The following is a 17,694-nucleotide window of genomic DNA, read 5'->3' as shown; positions in this document are numbered from 1 at the left end:
GTGTTTTCATAGGTTTCCCCTGGGTACTCCAGTTTTTTTCCCACACTCCAAAGACATGCGGGTAGGTTAATTGGCTCTTGTCTAAATTGGCCTTAGTAGGTATATGCATGCATGTTGGATATGAACCTTAGATTGCAAGCTCCTTGAGAGCAGGGGTTGACATGAATGTACAGTATGTAAAGTACTACATACATTATCTGTGTTACATAAATAGCTGTAATAGCTGCAATTAATAAAAATATGTTCAAATTTAGTAATCTGTACTTTTCATAAAAATGTAAGTGACCATTTGCATAACTTCACTGAGAGAGTTGTCAGTATCTCCAAAAAGGATCAGGATATGATCATCATATAACACAAGTTTTTCATATGAGTTTCAGAACTGAGTATTTATTCACATTGAGGGTGCACCTCTCTTCAATACTCCAGACCTTGATAAATGTAGAAGGAAAGATGAGGCAGCATGTCCAATTTTCGTCCTCCAGAGTGTCAAAGTGCAGCGCCTTGAGGCGATTCAGTTCACGTTGTGCGCTATACAAATATTTCATTCATTCATTCATTCATTCAAGTACTCAGCATTTACAAAGACTACAAAAACAAATTCAAACAGTTCTTATTAGAACATGTTCTTAGTATCAGTGACAGCTTTACATCAAATTCACAAAGCTGATCAGACACTTTTCTTATAAAGAAATCAGGAGTCTGATAAGAGCAACATAGGGCTAGACAGAGAAATTCACAAAGATTGGTGCTAAGATACAGGAACAATTTCTTATATCTATAAAAAGTGGAGTATATAATTCCAGATGTACATGGTACAGACACCTCTGAGAATCGTAAACTGCCAGAATGATGACAGGTAAAATATCTATTGGTAAAAGTCCTATTGCATAATTAGTCAATAATTTTGATTGTCAGGAAAAATGTAATTAATTCCAATAATAAAAATTATTTGATAAAAAATGCAAAATCTATAAATGTGTTTTCATAATATTTGTCATAAATAAATGAATACAAATGAAGCATTAATTAAAGCCAACCTGTGCATATGTAGCTTTAATCATTCAATATTCACATTGTTTTTGCTATATAAAACCAATCAAAGTGTCTCTTTCTGTCACAAGCTCTTTTCACAATAATGAGTTGCAAACATTCTGACTACAAAGCACTGATTTTTAAAATATATTTATTATATAATTTGTTTAATTTACACATTATTGGTTACAGATTTGGCAGTCATGTTTAAGCAGCAAAGTAGGAACAGTATGGCAGACATTGAGGTAAACACATAGCGGGGTTTGAACTGGTCATTATGTCCCAATATCATCTGCTAGAGCATCCAAGATAAACTTCAAGGTGCGTTGGTAAATGAACGAGTCCTTGCTTTTCGGCTTACAAATATTAAGATGGTTAACGTCTACAGGAATAAGGTCACCAATGTCTAAATCTAAACAAATGTAAAAAAAAAAAAATGTTAGTTAATAAATTCACAGGAGTAATTATGAATATTATTTAAATTGAATAGAACAATATATTTCTAAATGCATTACTAAGCATAGTTAAATGTACAAGTTTGCATATTAAAATATTATGTAAAAGCTAAGACTATACATAGGTAGAATTGCATTTAAAACTCACTGATAACTTTGCTTTAGGAGACACTCATAGAGTTCTCATTTGATATCAGCATGCAGGGTGGGGTTTATCTCTCAAGTTGGAGAAGTCACGCACATACTCGCAACAGTATAGTTACATAGTTACTGTACATAGTTAGTAAGGTTGAATAAAGACACCAGTCCATCCTGAGTGAGTGTATACATTTGTCCCTATCTCTGTACATTGCACACTCACATCACCTTCAAGGAGCCCACAATCCAAGGTCCCCATTCATATACTAGGGCCAATTTTGGACAGATGCCAATTAACCTACCAGCATGTCTTTGGCGTGTGAGAGGAAACCCACACAAGCACAGGGAGAACGTGCAAACTCCAGGCAGGTAGTGTCATGGTTGGGATTGCGAACCAGCGACCCTTTTTACTGCTAGGCGAGAGTGCTACCCACTGCACCACAGTGCCGCCCATAAAGCCAAGAAGCACTAAAGAGGATTTTCTAGGGACTAATAATGTTGGATAGTGTAGTTCAGAATGAATATGGAACAAGCAAATATGTTTACACTTTAATATATACACTAAAGATTGCAAACTAAATCCATATTCTAAAATGTTAACACTCAGGGGGAGATTTACTAAAACTGATGCAGCTGTTAATGGTAGTCAATCAGCTTCTAACTTCACCTTGTTCAATTAAGCTTTGGCAATAAAATCTTTAAAGAGGAACTGAAGTCTGCTCACATAATTTGCAATAAAAACATCTTTGCCATTCTGAGGCTTCCCTCCAACCACTTTGCATATTATTTTATATATACTGGGATTCTGTACTTGTCAAATATGCTACAGTAATCACTGAGTCTGGCTGCAACCATTATAACTGTGGGCAGCTGAAGCTGCTGCATGTTCACTTCCTGGATTTGCATGATGTCATAAGCCTAGGCTTTTTACCAGGAAAGAAACAGGAAGTTGGCTGTATAAGGAATTTACTGGCAGAAAAAAAAATTTTTATTATCAAAAGTTAAAACAACAAGGGCAGAGGATTTAATAGATGGAAAGATTAAAAAAATGACTGAAGTTCCATTTTAAGCTGATTGATATTAATGCAGAGCTGCACTTGATTTTACACGCTCCAGTTTTAGTAAATAATCCCCATATTGACAAGATTTACTTACCTGCTGATTCTACTGGCACTACATGCAGTTTCATCATACTGCCTATACGAGTTGGCAACTTTTCTGCAAAGTTCACTACTTTGAAGTTCTTATTCTTCAGAAATTCATGGAACTCTTCATTTAACTGTTTTAGTGCAGGTGAGTCTTATATTTAAAAAAACAGAAAAAAGTATTATAATAAAACATATAATGCCTAGCATAGCGCTAGTGCCTGGTACCTGCTAGAAGGCTAGAGTAAGGGTTGGTAATGTCACTACTGTGCAGCTCAGTGTTCTTGCTGAAGGAGCAGATGTAACTGATAATTCATTCAGTTACTCGTCAGACATTCAGTTATTAGGAGGCAGCTCTGACATGAGGAAACACAACCTTGCCTCTAAGAAGATGGCCACTTCCACACAAAGAAAAATGGGGTTATTTACTAAAGGAAAATCCACTTTACACTGCAAGTGCACTTGGAAGTAAAGTCGCTGTAGATCCGAGGGGGACATGCAAGGAAAAAAAAAAAAGCATTTTAGCTTGCACATGATTGGATGATAAAATCAGCAAAGCTTCCAATCATTGCAGAATTACCCCTTAGATTTAGAGCAACTGCAATTCCAAGTGCACTTTCAGTGCAAAGTGGATTTGCCTTTTGTAAATAACCCCCAAAGTGTGTAACAAGGCATGCTAAGGCAGCAATAGGAAAATGTTCCACTGCAGAGAGGCAATGGGCAATACTGGTCACTAGCCCTATGTTCTCTACTTGCCCGGGCACAGCTTTCACAGTTCAGGTCCTCTTTAAGGCACTGATAGGACAAAACTAGGGGTACCTTTTTCATTACCATAAAAATTCTCTAAAATAAAGTGGCTATAGCATGTTGTATATAGTGCTGTGAAAACATTAACATTGACATTAATTCTAATTTTGTCTACATTTGCAGCATTTTTTTTTTATAAAGAGTCTCATTTCCATGTAATTTTCTTAGTGTGCAATATAACAAGATATAATCATACATGTATTAAGGAAGTTTCTGTGTTATAAATAACACAACTAAAAACTTCAACTTACCTTTGCTTAGCTCCTTAACCTCTACTGATGGAAAGAGCAGCAGCCTTGCATTAACCGAATATTCTGCTAGTCGAGATCCATGATGGGGAACACTAAAGAATGCGATTCCACGTGTATTCTTCACTAAATCATGCATACCTTCATCCTTAGAGGCATTTACCAACATTTTCTTCACTAGCAGACCTGCAAGTTGAACAATAATCTTTGTTGCTTAATTTGGACTATAATGACTGGTGTGTTAGAGAAGGACACGTGTAAATATTTGAGAGTGGTGAGGTCAGTAAGGTGCAATGTAATGTAGTCCCCAGGATTCATTTGAAAAGGAGATCTATGCTTATTTTATGGAGGAGGAAGCTTGAATTACCAGCTCAATTTTATTCAATATTTTTATTAGAATTTTATGCAAAAAGAGTAGAGAGTACAACTGTAACACCAACAGTAGTATCGGAATAGAGATAAGATATGGTCCCACAGCGCAGGTGGGTGAAATAAACATATACCGTATTTTTCGGACTATAAGGCGCACCGGATTATAAGGCGCACTAGCAACGACCGGCTGATAAAATGGATATTTCCATATATAAGGCGCATCGGACTATAAGGCGCACCGGATTATAAGGCGCACTAGCAACGACCGGCTGATAAAATGGATATTTCCATATATATAAAGCGCATCGGACTATAAGGCGCACGGTCGATTTTGTGAGAAAATTTAGGCTTTTACGTGCGCCTTATAGTCCGAAGGTTTACGTCAAGATGACAGATACTGTTAACAAAGAACTCCAGCGATGTCAACAGGTCATATATAAGGCGCACCGGACTATAAGGCGCACGGTCGTTTTTGGGAGAAAATTTAGGCTTTTACGTGCGCCTTATAGTCCGAAAAATACGGTAAATGGCAGGCAGAGCCAACAAAGTAACATATCATAATATGAACTTCTATAGATAACTGAACCCAAAAAACATGTCTGATACACAAGGATAAACCACCCTATCAGGGGACGCAGGGGACATGGAAAAAAATATATAATAGGTCAGCATTTACATAACCCACTGGGCAGCCGACGTTTCCAAATATTCCATATCAAATAGCAAATATGAAAAACATGGAGGTCTAATGTAGAAAGAAAGAAAGAAGAGAGAAAAGGGAGAGCCCACAACCCCAACCAACACTGTTTAAATGTCTACCACCTCAATTCTAAAGATATATGGGCTACTATGATTATAAAGTGACAGAGGCCGCATGTTCTCCTGCTGTCTATAGACATTTTGGTTCATATGCTTTGTCCATTGAGCTGATATCTCTGGAAATGGAGTTAGGTGGGGGTCAATATAACTATTAAAGCTTCACTCCAGAAATTATTTCTATGGCATACTTAGATTGGTCCAACTTGGCACGGTGTAAATCTGTATTACTCCATTACTCATACCTGATAGACAGCTGGGGAATATGGAAATCACTGTAGTATTCAAAGCAACTACAGTGATAGCCACAATCTTCCTGGTCCTTCTCAGGTTTTATGTGAGAAGCTGCCACACTGCACACTAACCACAGGAAGTGACTCTCTCTGCATTACCTATAGAACACATTGTATTTTTTCAGTGAATACAAGGAACTCTCTTATTGAACAAGGTTGAAGGAACGGGGCAGTGAAGTCACAATCTCCTCCTTGTTCAGAGAACATGTTTTATTTATAAAAAAAATATATATATACATATATATATATATATATATATACATATATATAGAGAGAGAGAGATAGATATCTCTCTCTCTATACACACACACACACACACACATATATATATATATATATATATATATATAGATGTATATATATATATATATATATATATATATAGATGTATATATATATATATATATATATATATATATATATATATATATATATATATATATATATATATATATATATATATATATATATACAAGGCTTTCTATGAATGGCGGTGAATCCAAAATCAGCTGGTTCAGTGTTTTATTATCAGCGTATCTCCCATTGGTCAGTGTAACCTGCATGCTGCTGTGTGGTACTCTGTCTCAGCAGCAAGGAGGATACTGGTGAGCCTCGTAGCAACAAGCCATGATTGACAGGTGCCCATACAGGTGGTCAGGACAGGGCAGAACCTAAACACAAGTCTCATAAAGGGGAGAGAGAGTGCTATGTCTGACTAAAATGTTTTTTTCCCTGCAGTTGCCCATTGCTTTGTAGTTTGTAACCGTTTTATTTAGATTCTTCTTCAAGGTAGGCTCAAAGTGTTAGCTCTCTGTTTTTATTCTGTTTATAGAATTTGTAATCCTTCCTGACTCTGAATACAAACCCATCTTCATTTTTCATCTTCAGTACATGGGATTAGAGGAATTTGTATTTTACTGAATATAGTTTGGAAGTAAGATAACTTCTGTGATGTCAGTTCAATTCCCAAGACATTACAAGGATACTGCACTTTTGGCAAGATCACTTTTTTTTCTGTACTTGTTGAAACTGTTTGTAGCCTGAAAAATGTCAACTAATGTAGCCATGTAGATTTTTTGTTCTTCATTTTGGAAATTAATGTTAAACCACTGCTTACATTTGAGTTCATGTAACAGCAAGGGAAAAAGTTTTATCTGTAATTAGCTATATTACAACCCTCAAATCCTCAAATATTAGCTACCAAGGCCTTTCATTAGATACAGCATTTCTCATAAAAAAAAAAACTTTGTTTGTTGGGCATATTTGAGATTTCAAAAAGTTCAATTTCTTGACCTAGTATTTTTTCTATGGATAGCTATTACTATGTTATTTCTTCATTTTTGTTTCACTTTTTTATGGTTTTGTAAAAACGAATTAAACAGCATTTTATTTAAAAACTGCATTTATTCTGCTTAGTATATAGCGTGTTTAACCACTTTCAGACCGGACCATTTTGCTGGTCAATGACCAGAGGTCTTTTTACAATTTGGCACTGCGCTGTTTTAACTGGTAATTGCGCGGTCATGCAATGTTGTACCCAAACAAAATTTGCGTCCTTTTCTTCCCACAAATAGAGCTTTCTTTTGATGGTATTTGATTGCCTCTGCGATTTTAATTTTTTGCGATATAAACGTAAAAAGACCGCAAATTTTGAAAAAAAATGATATTTTCTACTTTTTGTTATTAGAAAAATCCAATAAACTCAATTTTAGTCATACATTTAGGCCAAAATGTATTCAGCCACATGTCTTTGGTAAAAAAAAAGTCAATAACTGTATATTTATTGGTTTGCGCAAAAGTTGTCACATCTACAAACTAAGGTACGTTTTCTGGAATTTACGCAGCTTTTAGTTTACGACTGCCTATCTCATTTCTTGAGGTGCTAAAATGGCAGGGCAGTACAAAACCCCCCCAAATGACCCAATTTTGGAAAGTAGACCCCCTAAGGAAATTGATAAGTGGCATGTTGAGCCCATTGAATATTTTATTTTTTTGCCTCAAGCGATTGAATAATGACAAAAAAAACAATTTTTTTTTTTTTACACAAAGTTGTCACTAAATGATATATTGCTCACACATGCTATGGGCATATGTGAAATGACACCCCAAAATAAATTCTGCTGCTTCTCCTGAGTACAAGGATACCACATATGTGGGACTTTTTGGGAGCCTAGCCGCGTACGGGGCCCTGAAAACCAAGCACCGCCTTCAGGCTTTCTAAGGGCGTAAATTTTTGATTTCACTTCTCACTACCTATTACAGTTTTGAAGGCCATAAAATGCCAAGATGGCACAAAACCCCCACAAATGACCCCATTTTAGAAAGTAGACACCCCAAGCTATTTGCTGAGAGGCATGTTGAGTCCATGGAATATTTTATATTTTGCCACAAGTTGCGGGAAAATTACTAACTTTAATTTTTCTTTATTTTTTTTTCACAAAGTTGTCACTAAATGATATATTGCTCACACATGCCATGGGCATATGTGAAATGACATCCCAAAATTAATTCTGCTGCTTCTCCTGAGTACGGGGATACCACATGTGTGGGATTTTTAGGGAGCCTAGCCGCGCACGGGGCCCCGAAAGCCAAGAACCGCCTTCAGGTTTTCTAAGGGCGTAAATATTTGACTTCACTCCTCACTACCTATTACAGTTTTGAAGGCCATAAAATGCCAAGATGGCACAAAACCCCCACAAATGACCCCATTTTAGAAAGTAGACACCCCAAGCTATTTGCTGAGAGGCATGTTGAGTCCATGGAATATTTTATATTTTGCCACAAGTTGCGGGAAAATTACAAACTTTTTTTTTTTTTTTTCACAAAGTTGTCACTAAATGATATATTGCTGACGCATGCCATGGGCATATGTGAAATGACACCCCAAAATAAATTCTGCTGCTTCTCCTGAGTACAGGGATACCACATATGTGGGACTTTTTGGGAGCCTAGCCGCGTACGGGGCCCCGAAAACCAAGTACCGCCTTCAGGCTTTCTAAGGGCGTTACAGTTTTGAAGGCCATAAAATGCCAAGATGGCACAAACCCATTTTGGAAAGTAGACACCCCTAAATTTAGGGGTACACTAGTGAGACTAGATAATAAATGGCGGGTGCCCTGAAACTATAAAAAAATAACTAACCAACCAGCGTCACCTGTAACAGTTATATGGTGATCACTGGTGAAAGGGTTAACAAGGGGGCAATCAGGGGCTTTATGCGGTAGTATATGGGGGTCCCTGGCGCTATAAAAAGCTGCGGCGAACCTAAATACCTGCCTGCCTAACTAGCGTCACCTGTGACACTAATACAGCGATCAGAAAAACGATCGCTTATTAGGCTGGGTTCACACTGGAGCGATGCAGGAACACCACGAATCCGCGGCGGGTTCCCGCATCGCATGCCTCCCGGCGGCAGTTCACACTGCCCTATGCGAACTGCTGGGAGTGTCAGTGAAATGTTAATGACACCCCCAGATCAGTTCGCATATCGCAGTGCGATCTGCAAACTCGGATCGCATGGTGTGAACACCCCTGCGATCCGATTCTGCTGCGGACCAAAAAAAGGGTCCCGTGCGAGTTTGCGGCGGGTGCGACACGAATTCAGCCATACTATCTGTATGGCTGAACTCGAATCGCACAGAGATTGGATGTGATTTGCACTGCAGTGCGGTGCGAATCACATCCGTTCTCATAAACCGCTGCAATGTGAACCCAGCCTTAGTGACACTGGCGACGGGGGGTGATCACGGGGTTAAACCTTTATTGGGGGGGTTAGGGGGTACCTTAGAACTAAAGGGGGCTAACCCTAACTGCCCTAACAGTTATTACAGTCACAAATGACACCCGCCGGGTGATCAGGGGGTTAAACCTTTATTAGGTAATAAATGGCGGGTGCCCTGAAACTATAAAAAAATAACTAACCAACCAGCGTCACCTGTAACAGTTATATGGTGATCACTGGTGAAAGGGTTAACAAGGGGGCAATCAGGGGGCTTTATGTGGTAGTATATGGGGGTCCCTGGCGCTATAAAAAGCTGCGGCGAACCTAAATACCTACCTGCCTAACTAGCGTCACCTGTGACACTAATACAGCGATCAGAAAAATGATCGCTTATTAGGCTGGGTTCACACTGGAGCGATGCAGGAACGCCACGAATCCGCGGCGGGTTCCCGCATCGCATGCCTCCCGGCGGCAGTTCACACTGCCCTATGCGAACTGCTGGGAGTGTCAGTGAAATTTTAATGACACCCCCAGATCAGTTCGCATATCGCAGTGCGATCTGCAAACTCGGATCGCATGGTGTGCACACCCATGCGATCCGATTCTGCTGCGGACCAAAAAAAGGGTCCCGTGCGAATTTGTGGCGGGTGCGGCACGAATTCAGCCATACTATCTGTATGGCTGAACTCGAATCGCACAGAGATCGGATGTGATTTGCACTGCAGTGCGGTGCGAATCACATCCGTTCTCATAAACCGCTGCAATGTGAACCCAGCCTTAGTGACACTGGCGATGGGGGGTGATCACGGGGTTAAACCTTTATTGGGGGGGTAGGGGGGTACATTAGAACTAAAGGGGGCTAACCCTAACTGCCCTAACAGTTATTACAGTCACAAATGACACCAATGCAAAAAAAAAATGCAATTGGTGTCACTGTGACTGGGGGGGCAGGGGTAATTGGGGGGGTAATTGGGGGGGTGAAGGGGGGGTGTGAGTGTGCCTGGCATGTTCTACTGTGTAGTGTCGTGTTGGTGAAACTCACCGATCCTCTCTCCTCTGTGCCGGAACGAAAAATACCGACACGGAGGAGAGATTACATCACTTCCTCTCCTGTGTTTACATTACAGGAGAGGAAGTGATGTCACGGAGCATTTCCATTCGTCGGGAGCGATCGCGAGGGGGTGGCCATGAATGAATGGCCGCCCCCTCATCCCGGATCGCTCCCGAACGAATACCGACGTACATCGTCGTGCGGCGGTCGGCAAGTGGTTAAAGAATTCATAGTTATGAACTTACCTCCTATATTACGTGTTTAAAGAATTCATAGCTATGAACTTACCTCCCATGCTGTGTGATATCCATATTATTGGCCGTTCCCCAACACCAGCAGTCTTTAATTTGCTAAGAAGTTCAGTACTTCTATAGGCCATAGACTTTCTGCAACAAAAAAAACAAAAACTGTTGTGGCATGCTAAATGTTTCCTTTGTTCCTCACTTTTAAAATCAGCCATTCTATTGCTTTTAAGAGTGTTATCCAGCTTTTTTTTGTAGATAAAAGCATGCAGCTGAAGAATATTTTCTGTTGGTGATATAATCATTGTATAGCCTAACTATACTTTGATCTATTATTTTCCTGAGCTTAGTTGAGTTAATAACCATTCAAGGGTCAGGCTAAAGTCAAAGCTGTCATTACAATTTATTAACTTTTTACCATTTTAATATACATTTTGTTAGCTAATATACAGGACAATAAGCAAGAAACTCAAAGCAACATGAAACAGGAAATGTTGGGTTTTGGTATAGAGGATGTCAGCAAGGTTATTTTAAATATAAGCCTAATGTTATCATTTAATGAACAGAACCTTGTTCAGCCATAAGACCTCTTTCACACCTTAACAGGCACTACAACGCTAAAAATAGCGCTTGCATAGTGCCTGTAAAGAGTCTCTCCTGTCTCTCCTGTGTGAAAGCCCAAGGGCTTTCATACTGGAGTGGTGCAATGGCAGGACGCTAAAAAAAGTCCTGTAAGCAGCATCTTTGGAGCGGTGAATACACCGCTCCTGCCAATTGAACTGAATAGGCACTGCTGCCGAACCACTACCACCCAAAAATCCCCATAAAAACGACGGTAAATCGTCGCAAAAAATAGCAGCGCTTTACCCCCAACGGCACCGATGACCCAGTGTGAAAGGGGCATGCAGCTGCCCTGATGTTTATAATGTTAATATTTACAGCCCAAAATAAGATGGAAACACATTTTCGTTTTTTTGGCCAAGTCCCAAACAGAGTCTAAGTAATTTTTGTAAAGTCATTTCACCAAAGGCCTGCTTTTAGTTTGTGATATACAGTATGTATGTTTATGTATGTTTTGTTGCCTATGTGTACAGTTTAAGTATAATTTTGCAGGTAAGTAAAACATCTACCTGGCAATACTTAACAAAAGACCAGGTAGCAGCCTTAGAGACCTGAAAAACAGAGGCACGTGCTTGGCTCACAGTTGTGGCATGGTCCACAACCTAAAGTTGCCGTTCAGCAATAAGAAAAAAGAAGTTAACTTTTTTTTTTTTTTTTAAATCAGGAAATGACAATATGGCCTCCTGATTGCCTGGAGTAGGAATTACAAATCCAATATAATATGATCTAACAAGGTTTCAATACAGGAAGTCTATATGTCAAATTTTTTTCCCATCTCCCCCCCCCCCCCTTTTTTTTTCTCTCTTCCCCCTTGAGGTTGTTTATTGTTTTTGTTTATGTTACTTTGAATAGTGTATTTGTAAGATGTTTTGATGGTATGATAATACTATTAATGTATATATATATATTTTACTTGTTTAAATAACTTTTCAATAAAACTAAGATTGAACAAGAATACGTGCCTTGCATGCCCTGCAACTGAAACCTCTGTATATAATGGCAGTTGTTAGACAGTGTGATTTTAGTGATTGTTTTCATTTTTTTTGCCTGGCTAGCTGTTAAGTGTGCTGAGAAATACATCTGGTGTAGTTTTTCCTTCGAACAATAGGTCCAGAAAACCGAGGAAGGGCAATGGAGAGTCCACCAGGAGCCTGATTATGTCTCAGTACTATGCATCAGACATAGGGCTGTCCGACTGCACCTTGACAGAGTAACTCTGAAGTTGGGAGCACCAATGCAGAAAAAGATAGGTGAATTGTCCTGAGGTCCTGCACATTGATCAGAAACTGCGATCCCTCCATCAAACAAGCCATTAAACTGGGCGGGAACCCAGGACTCCTCCACAACCTGATGAGTACTTGTCTTCATAACCCGTTAAGACATTGAAAGAACTCATACTCCAGAGCTAGGCTGTAAATCCCCCACTCCATGGCTAACCTGTTCTTCCTAGTAAGACATGTAAGGTGATCCAGAGACTGAACATATTTGTTCCACACCGCCAGAATGTTGAGTTGCAACAGCCTGGAGTAGAAATTGAGCACATGGGACTTCTTGAAACAAGGCCACCATCAAACTCAATCAACCTGTTCAAGAGCTTTAGATTCAAAACGGGGCGAAAATCCCCAATTGGCTTGAGAACAGTAAACAGCTGGTAGCCTCTGAACACAATGTGTTGCACCCTATGGTTTGGAAATATCCTGAGTCTAAATGGCTGTACAATTAAAGATGTGGGGTTATCCCTCCACTGAGAATATGACATCTACAGTCTTGGAGGATTTGGGAGTACAGTGCTTTACGGAACTGGGTGTAGGACTTTGGCTTGGAGCCTGAGGTCTGAGAGGGACAAAGGGAACACTTTTTATTCCCGACTAATGAAGACTTAGAGCTTAACACCAGGGTGTTCTTGCTCCAGAGATTTTGTGGATAAAGGTATCCAAAGGTATTGGAAGTGAATACGTTCAAGTTGCTCTTTGCTACAGAGTTGTTCCAACCAGAACTTGAGCAGTAGGATATCATATGAAAGAGTTTACTTCAGATGGTCTGCAGATCTTGTCCAAACACAAATCAAGCCACTATTACCCAGCCTAGATCAAGTCTTGTGATTATGGGGCGTTGGCCATTGCACTGTTGGCACACCTAATGTACTCCAAGAATGTCTCTTCCCACCAAGACTAAGAATTCAGCATTTATACCCATAGCAGGAATTTGATCAGACCAGTTGTCTTAAGTAGGGATTATATTACGCAGTTTCCAGAGCAGGAATATCTTCCCCATTGTTGGGTAACTAATTACATTTGATTAATGTTGACAAGGTTATGTGCATGTTTTCCTTCATTGAGGCTACCATGTACCCATTAGCTCTTCTACCAGAAGTCTCTATGTGACCAGAACAGTTGTTGAGGGTATATGGTGTTGCATGTCCCTTTATGCTAAAGATCTTAAACAATATTGATTTAAACAGAGCATCCATTTCTTTGCTCATCTACTAAGGCATGTATCCTGGTAGCTTTCTCTGGTTGCCCCTGGGTAAATATTAAATAGACAGGAGACGATTGTTGCAATTGAAACATGACTTTGTGGCTCCCCACCACAGGCTGAGGAAGGGCTGGTTATACCTGGATGCTGTTGATTGTCAATGAGTGGGGTGGGATGCATACCTATAACACTGAGGCACAGGCTGCATGGCAGTTTGGCACAGCTGGATTTACGCCATGAGCAGTGTTCAAATAGCTTAGTCCTGGCAGATGAGGGTCTGTCTGCTAACTCTGGTTTCATTAAGAGATCACTCAGTTCTTGAAGCTTGTGATGATCCTTATTTTTCTTTTTTTTTTAAAGGTTTTAAGCCTCTTAAATAAAGCACTTTCTATGGCTTCAGAGCTACCATAGGTTGCTCAAGCCTTGCCAATGCAGCAGCAAGGCCTGCATCTGGGTAATACACATGTACTGATCTCAGTCTCTGCCCTAGTGTCACGTACCTTTAAGCAGAGCCCGGAGTGCAGGGAGTGGCCTCTCGTAGACCTCTGACTCGAGAGACCCTGGTAGTGGTGACAGGGGCTCAGGAGCACAGAGGGGCACAAGTGCCTGACTGGATAGCAGGTGGTAGTGGCAGAAGACTGTTGAAGGAGGAGGTGTATTGTAGTCCAGTGTCTGAATGCAGGCAAAGGTGAGATAAGTTCCAGCAGACAGCAGAAGGGTTCCGGTAGTCCAGCAATGGCATACAAGTGATTACAGGAGGTGACAAACAACGGAGGGGTATTGTAGTCCAACAACGGATGCAGGTGTAATGGATAAGCGGAAGCGGAAGAGTCCAGTAGTCTGCGGCCAGAGGTAGAAGGCTACAAACGCAGAAGGAGTACAGCCAGATATTGCGGAGGACTGGGAGGTGTCCTGTAGTACAACAGCAAGCAACTTACAGTGACGGATGGTGTAACAGTCCAGGTCAGGCACAGGCGGGCAGATCAGGTACAGAAACGGAATCCAGAAGAGTAGTCGGGTACAAGCCAAAGTCGGGGGGCAGGCAGCAAACAGCAGAGTCGGGAACAAGCCGGGCTCGATACAGATCAGGGTACAGGTACAGATACAGGTACAGGTTCAGATTCAAATACGGATCACCAGGACGCACAGGAACGCTGTTGATCAGGCAGCAAGGCAGTGAGGCATGGATCCAGTTTAAATAGCGCTATTGGCGCCAATTTGCGTCAAACGGCCGCGCGCGCACCCGCGTGCGCGCTCCCGCGCGCACGCGCGCACCGCCGATCGCGGTAACGCTCCTGGAACTGGGCAAGAGATCTTCTGCGACTTTCGCCGCTCGGACGTCCGTGAGGAGGATCTTCCTGACATTGCCCCCCCCCAATGGGCAGCCTCCGGATGCCCAACTGGGACATCTTACCTGGGTGAGATCTTTTAAATGCCAGAACCAACCTCTTGGCGTGGATGCCAGTCTCTGGTTCCCAGGAGTTCTCTTCTGGACCATACCCCTTCCACTTCACCAGATACTGTACCTGGTTGCGTCTCTTTCTGCAATCCAAAATTGCTTCTACTTCAAACTCCTCTTCACCATTAATAAGCACAGGTTCAGGAGGGCCCACGTTCCGATCGGTGAAGGGATCCTGGATTGAAGGTCTTAAGAGGGACACATGAAACACCGGGTGAATACGCATCGATTCTGGTAATTTCAGCTCATAAGCCACATTGTTAATTTTCCTGGAAATTGGGAAAGGACCCACAAATTTTGGGCCCAGTTTTCTAGATGGGCATGTTAATTTTAGATTCAGAGTAGATAACCAAACCAAATCTCCGGGTTTTAGGTCGAGCTCCCCTCTCCTCTTTCTGTCAAAAACTGCTTTGTTGCGTTCTTGAGTTCTTGCCATCGTTTCTTGAAGCAATTTGTTATTGGTGCAGAAAAAGTCCAAAGTTTCTTGAACTGCTGGAACCGTGCATTCTGGGATATTGGCTGATAGGAACTGAGGGTGAAAACCATAGTTCGCAAAGAAGGGAGATTGATTAGTTGCAGAATGAACAGAGTTATTGTAGGAAAACTCGGCAAGTGGTAAAAGGGATACCCAATCGTTTTGCGAAAAAGAAGAATAACACCGCAAATATTGCTCAAGGGTCTGGTTCGTTCGTTCGGTCTGGCCGTTGGTCTGGGGATGATAGGCAGACGAGAATGAAAGACCAATTTTCAAGGACTTACATAAAGCTCTCCAAAATTTTGATGTAAATTGTACCCCTCGGTCGGAAACAATGTTCGCAGGTATACCGTGGAGTCTTACAATCTCCTTAATGAAGATCCTTGCGGTCTCAGGGGCAGAGGGTGTACCCTTCATGGGCAGAAAGTGAGCCATTTTGGACAATCTGTCGACCACCACAAGGATAGTGGTGAAGCCTTCTGACGGTGGTAATTCTACAATAAAGTCTATGGAAATCATTTTCCAAGGCCTTTCCGGGATGGGGAGTGGTTTCAGCAATCCCCAGGCTTTGGTCTTGCTACTCTTGTTCTGGGTACAGGTAATGCAAGATTCAACATAAAGTTTACAGTCTCTTAGCAGCTGAGGCCACCAGAAGGTGCGTTGGAGAAGTTCGGCGGTCTTGTGTACCCCAAAATGACCGGCCAATTTGTGGTCGTGGCAAGACTTGAGAACAGCAACCCGTAGTTGTTGGGGCACGTAGATCTTGTTTTCATGCCATAACAAGTTATTGCTAGAGAGTAAAGTGGTGTTTGAGGGATGTGGAGCTGAAGATGAAGCCTGCTTAAGTTGGGATAGAAGATCTTCCTGGAGCATAAGGAAATTTCCGGGCGCAAGGATGGTGTCTGTGGGTTGAGGAACTTCGGGTTCGCTGAACATCCGGGATAGCGCGTCGGGTTTGGTGTTCTTTGATCCGGGCCTATAGGTTATGTGGAAGGAAAATCTTGTAAAGAACAGTGCCCATCTGGCCTGACGCGGCTTCAGCCTCTTAGCAGTCTTTAAATACTCTAAGTTCTTGTGGTCGGTGTATACCAGAATGGGATGGGCTGCTCCCTCCAGGAGATAGCGCCATTCCTCAAGTGCGGCTTTGATAGCGAGTAACTCCCTGTCCCCGACATCATAATTCTTTTCCGCTTCAGACAATTTACGTGAGAAAAACGCCACTGGGTGCAATAAAGCCTTTGGGCCCTGTCTCTGAGAAAGGACTGCTCCCACTGCAACTTCGGATGCATCCACCTCAAGGATGTAGGGTAGCGCAGAATTAGGATGCTTCAGGACAGATGCTGACACAAACTGTTCTTTAAGGGAAGAAAATGCGGCCTGTGCCTCCGGAGTCCACTGGAACTTGATACCTTGTCTCGTTAATCTGGTGATTGGAGCGATGATTGTAGAAAATCCCTTGATGAATTTTCGATAAAAATTCGCAAACCCCACAAAGCGTTGAATTCCTCTTTTATCAGTAGGGGCTGGCCAGTCCAGGATGGCCGAAACTTTTTGCGGATCCATCTTGATTCCATCCACCGAAATAATCAGCCCCAAAAACTGAATGCTGCGACGTTCAAACTCGCACTTCTCAGGTTTTGCGTACAAGCCGTGTTGGCGAAGCCGAGTGAGAACCTTCTTAACGTGCTCCCTGTGAGCTGGTAGAGAGGGGGAGAAAATTAAGATGTCGTCCAGATATACTAAAACAAACAGGTCGAGAAAATCTCTAAAGATATCATTCACAAAATGCTGGAAAGTCGCAGGAGCCCAAAGGGCATTACGAGATATTCAAAATGTCCGAAGCGGGTGCGGAAGGCAGTCTTCCATTCGTCCCCGCTTCGGATACGGACCAAATTATAGGCTCCGCGAAGATCCAATTTTGTGAAGATACTAGCTGATCCAAGGCGCTGGAATAATTCGGGTACCAAAGGCAGTGGGTACCGGTTCTTGACTGTAACTTTATTTAAGTCCCGGTAGTCAACACAAGGGCGGAGAGAATGGTCCTTCTTTTCTACAAAAAAGATTCCTGCCCCAGCTGGGGACGTAGAAGGACGTATGAACCCCTTTTTCAGATTGTCATCAATGTAAGTCCTGAGAGTCTCCAATTCCACTTCTGTTAAGGGAAATATTCTCCCGAAAGGGATTTCGGCTCCGGGAAGGATCTCAATTGGGCAATCGTAGGGTCTATGAGGGGAAAGTGTTTCTGCCCCTTTCTTGCTGAACACGTCCAGGAAGTCATGGTAGGTCTCAGGAACGTGCTGGCGAGTCTCAACATCGGTCTCCATACACATTAAATGGGGTG

The 17,694-nt window shown here is 41.7% G+C and overlaps 1 protein-coding gene across 1 annotated transcript in view; it reads right to left on the bottom strand.

Annotated features, from left to right (window-relative positions):
* Nucleotides 1–1,169: 1,169 nt before the first annotated feature.
* Nucleotides 1,170–17,694, bottom strand: part of SERAC1 (serine active site containing 1) — a 171,410-nt gene continuing 154,885 nt past the window's right edge. Inside the window, exons 14-17 of the mRNA XM_077486271.1 lie at nt 10,370–10,467; nt 3,832–4,014; nt 2,784–2,927; nt 1,170–1,447 (exon numbers count right to left, since the gene is read on the bottom strand). Coding sequence (XP_077342397.1) covers nt 1,311–1,447; nt 2,784–2,927; nt 3,832–4,014; nt 10,370–10,467 — 562 coding nt within the window. The 3' untranslated portion in view covers nt 1,170–1,310. The remainder of the gene's footprint in view (nt 1,448–2,783; nt 2,928–3,831; nt 4,015–10,369; nt 10,468–17,694) is intronic.

Source organism: Lithobates pipiens, unplaced genomic scaffold (assembly GCF_037356315.1).
Source record: "Lithobates pipiens isolate NorthernLeopardFrog02 unplaced genomic scaffold, aLitPip1_a1.2 Scaffold_18, whole genome shotgun sequence".
Lineage (NCBI taxonomy): Eukaryota > Metazoa > Chordata > Amphibia > Anura > Ranidae > Lithobates > Lithobates pipiens.
The sequence above is the reverse complement of the archived record's forward strand: the minus strand, read 5'-3'. Positions and strand labels throughout refer to the sequence as shown.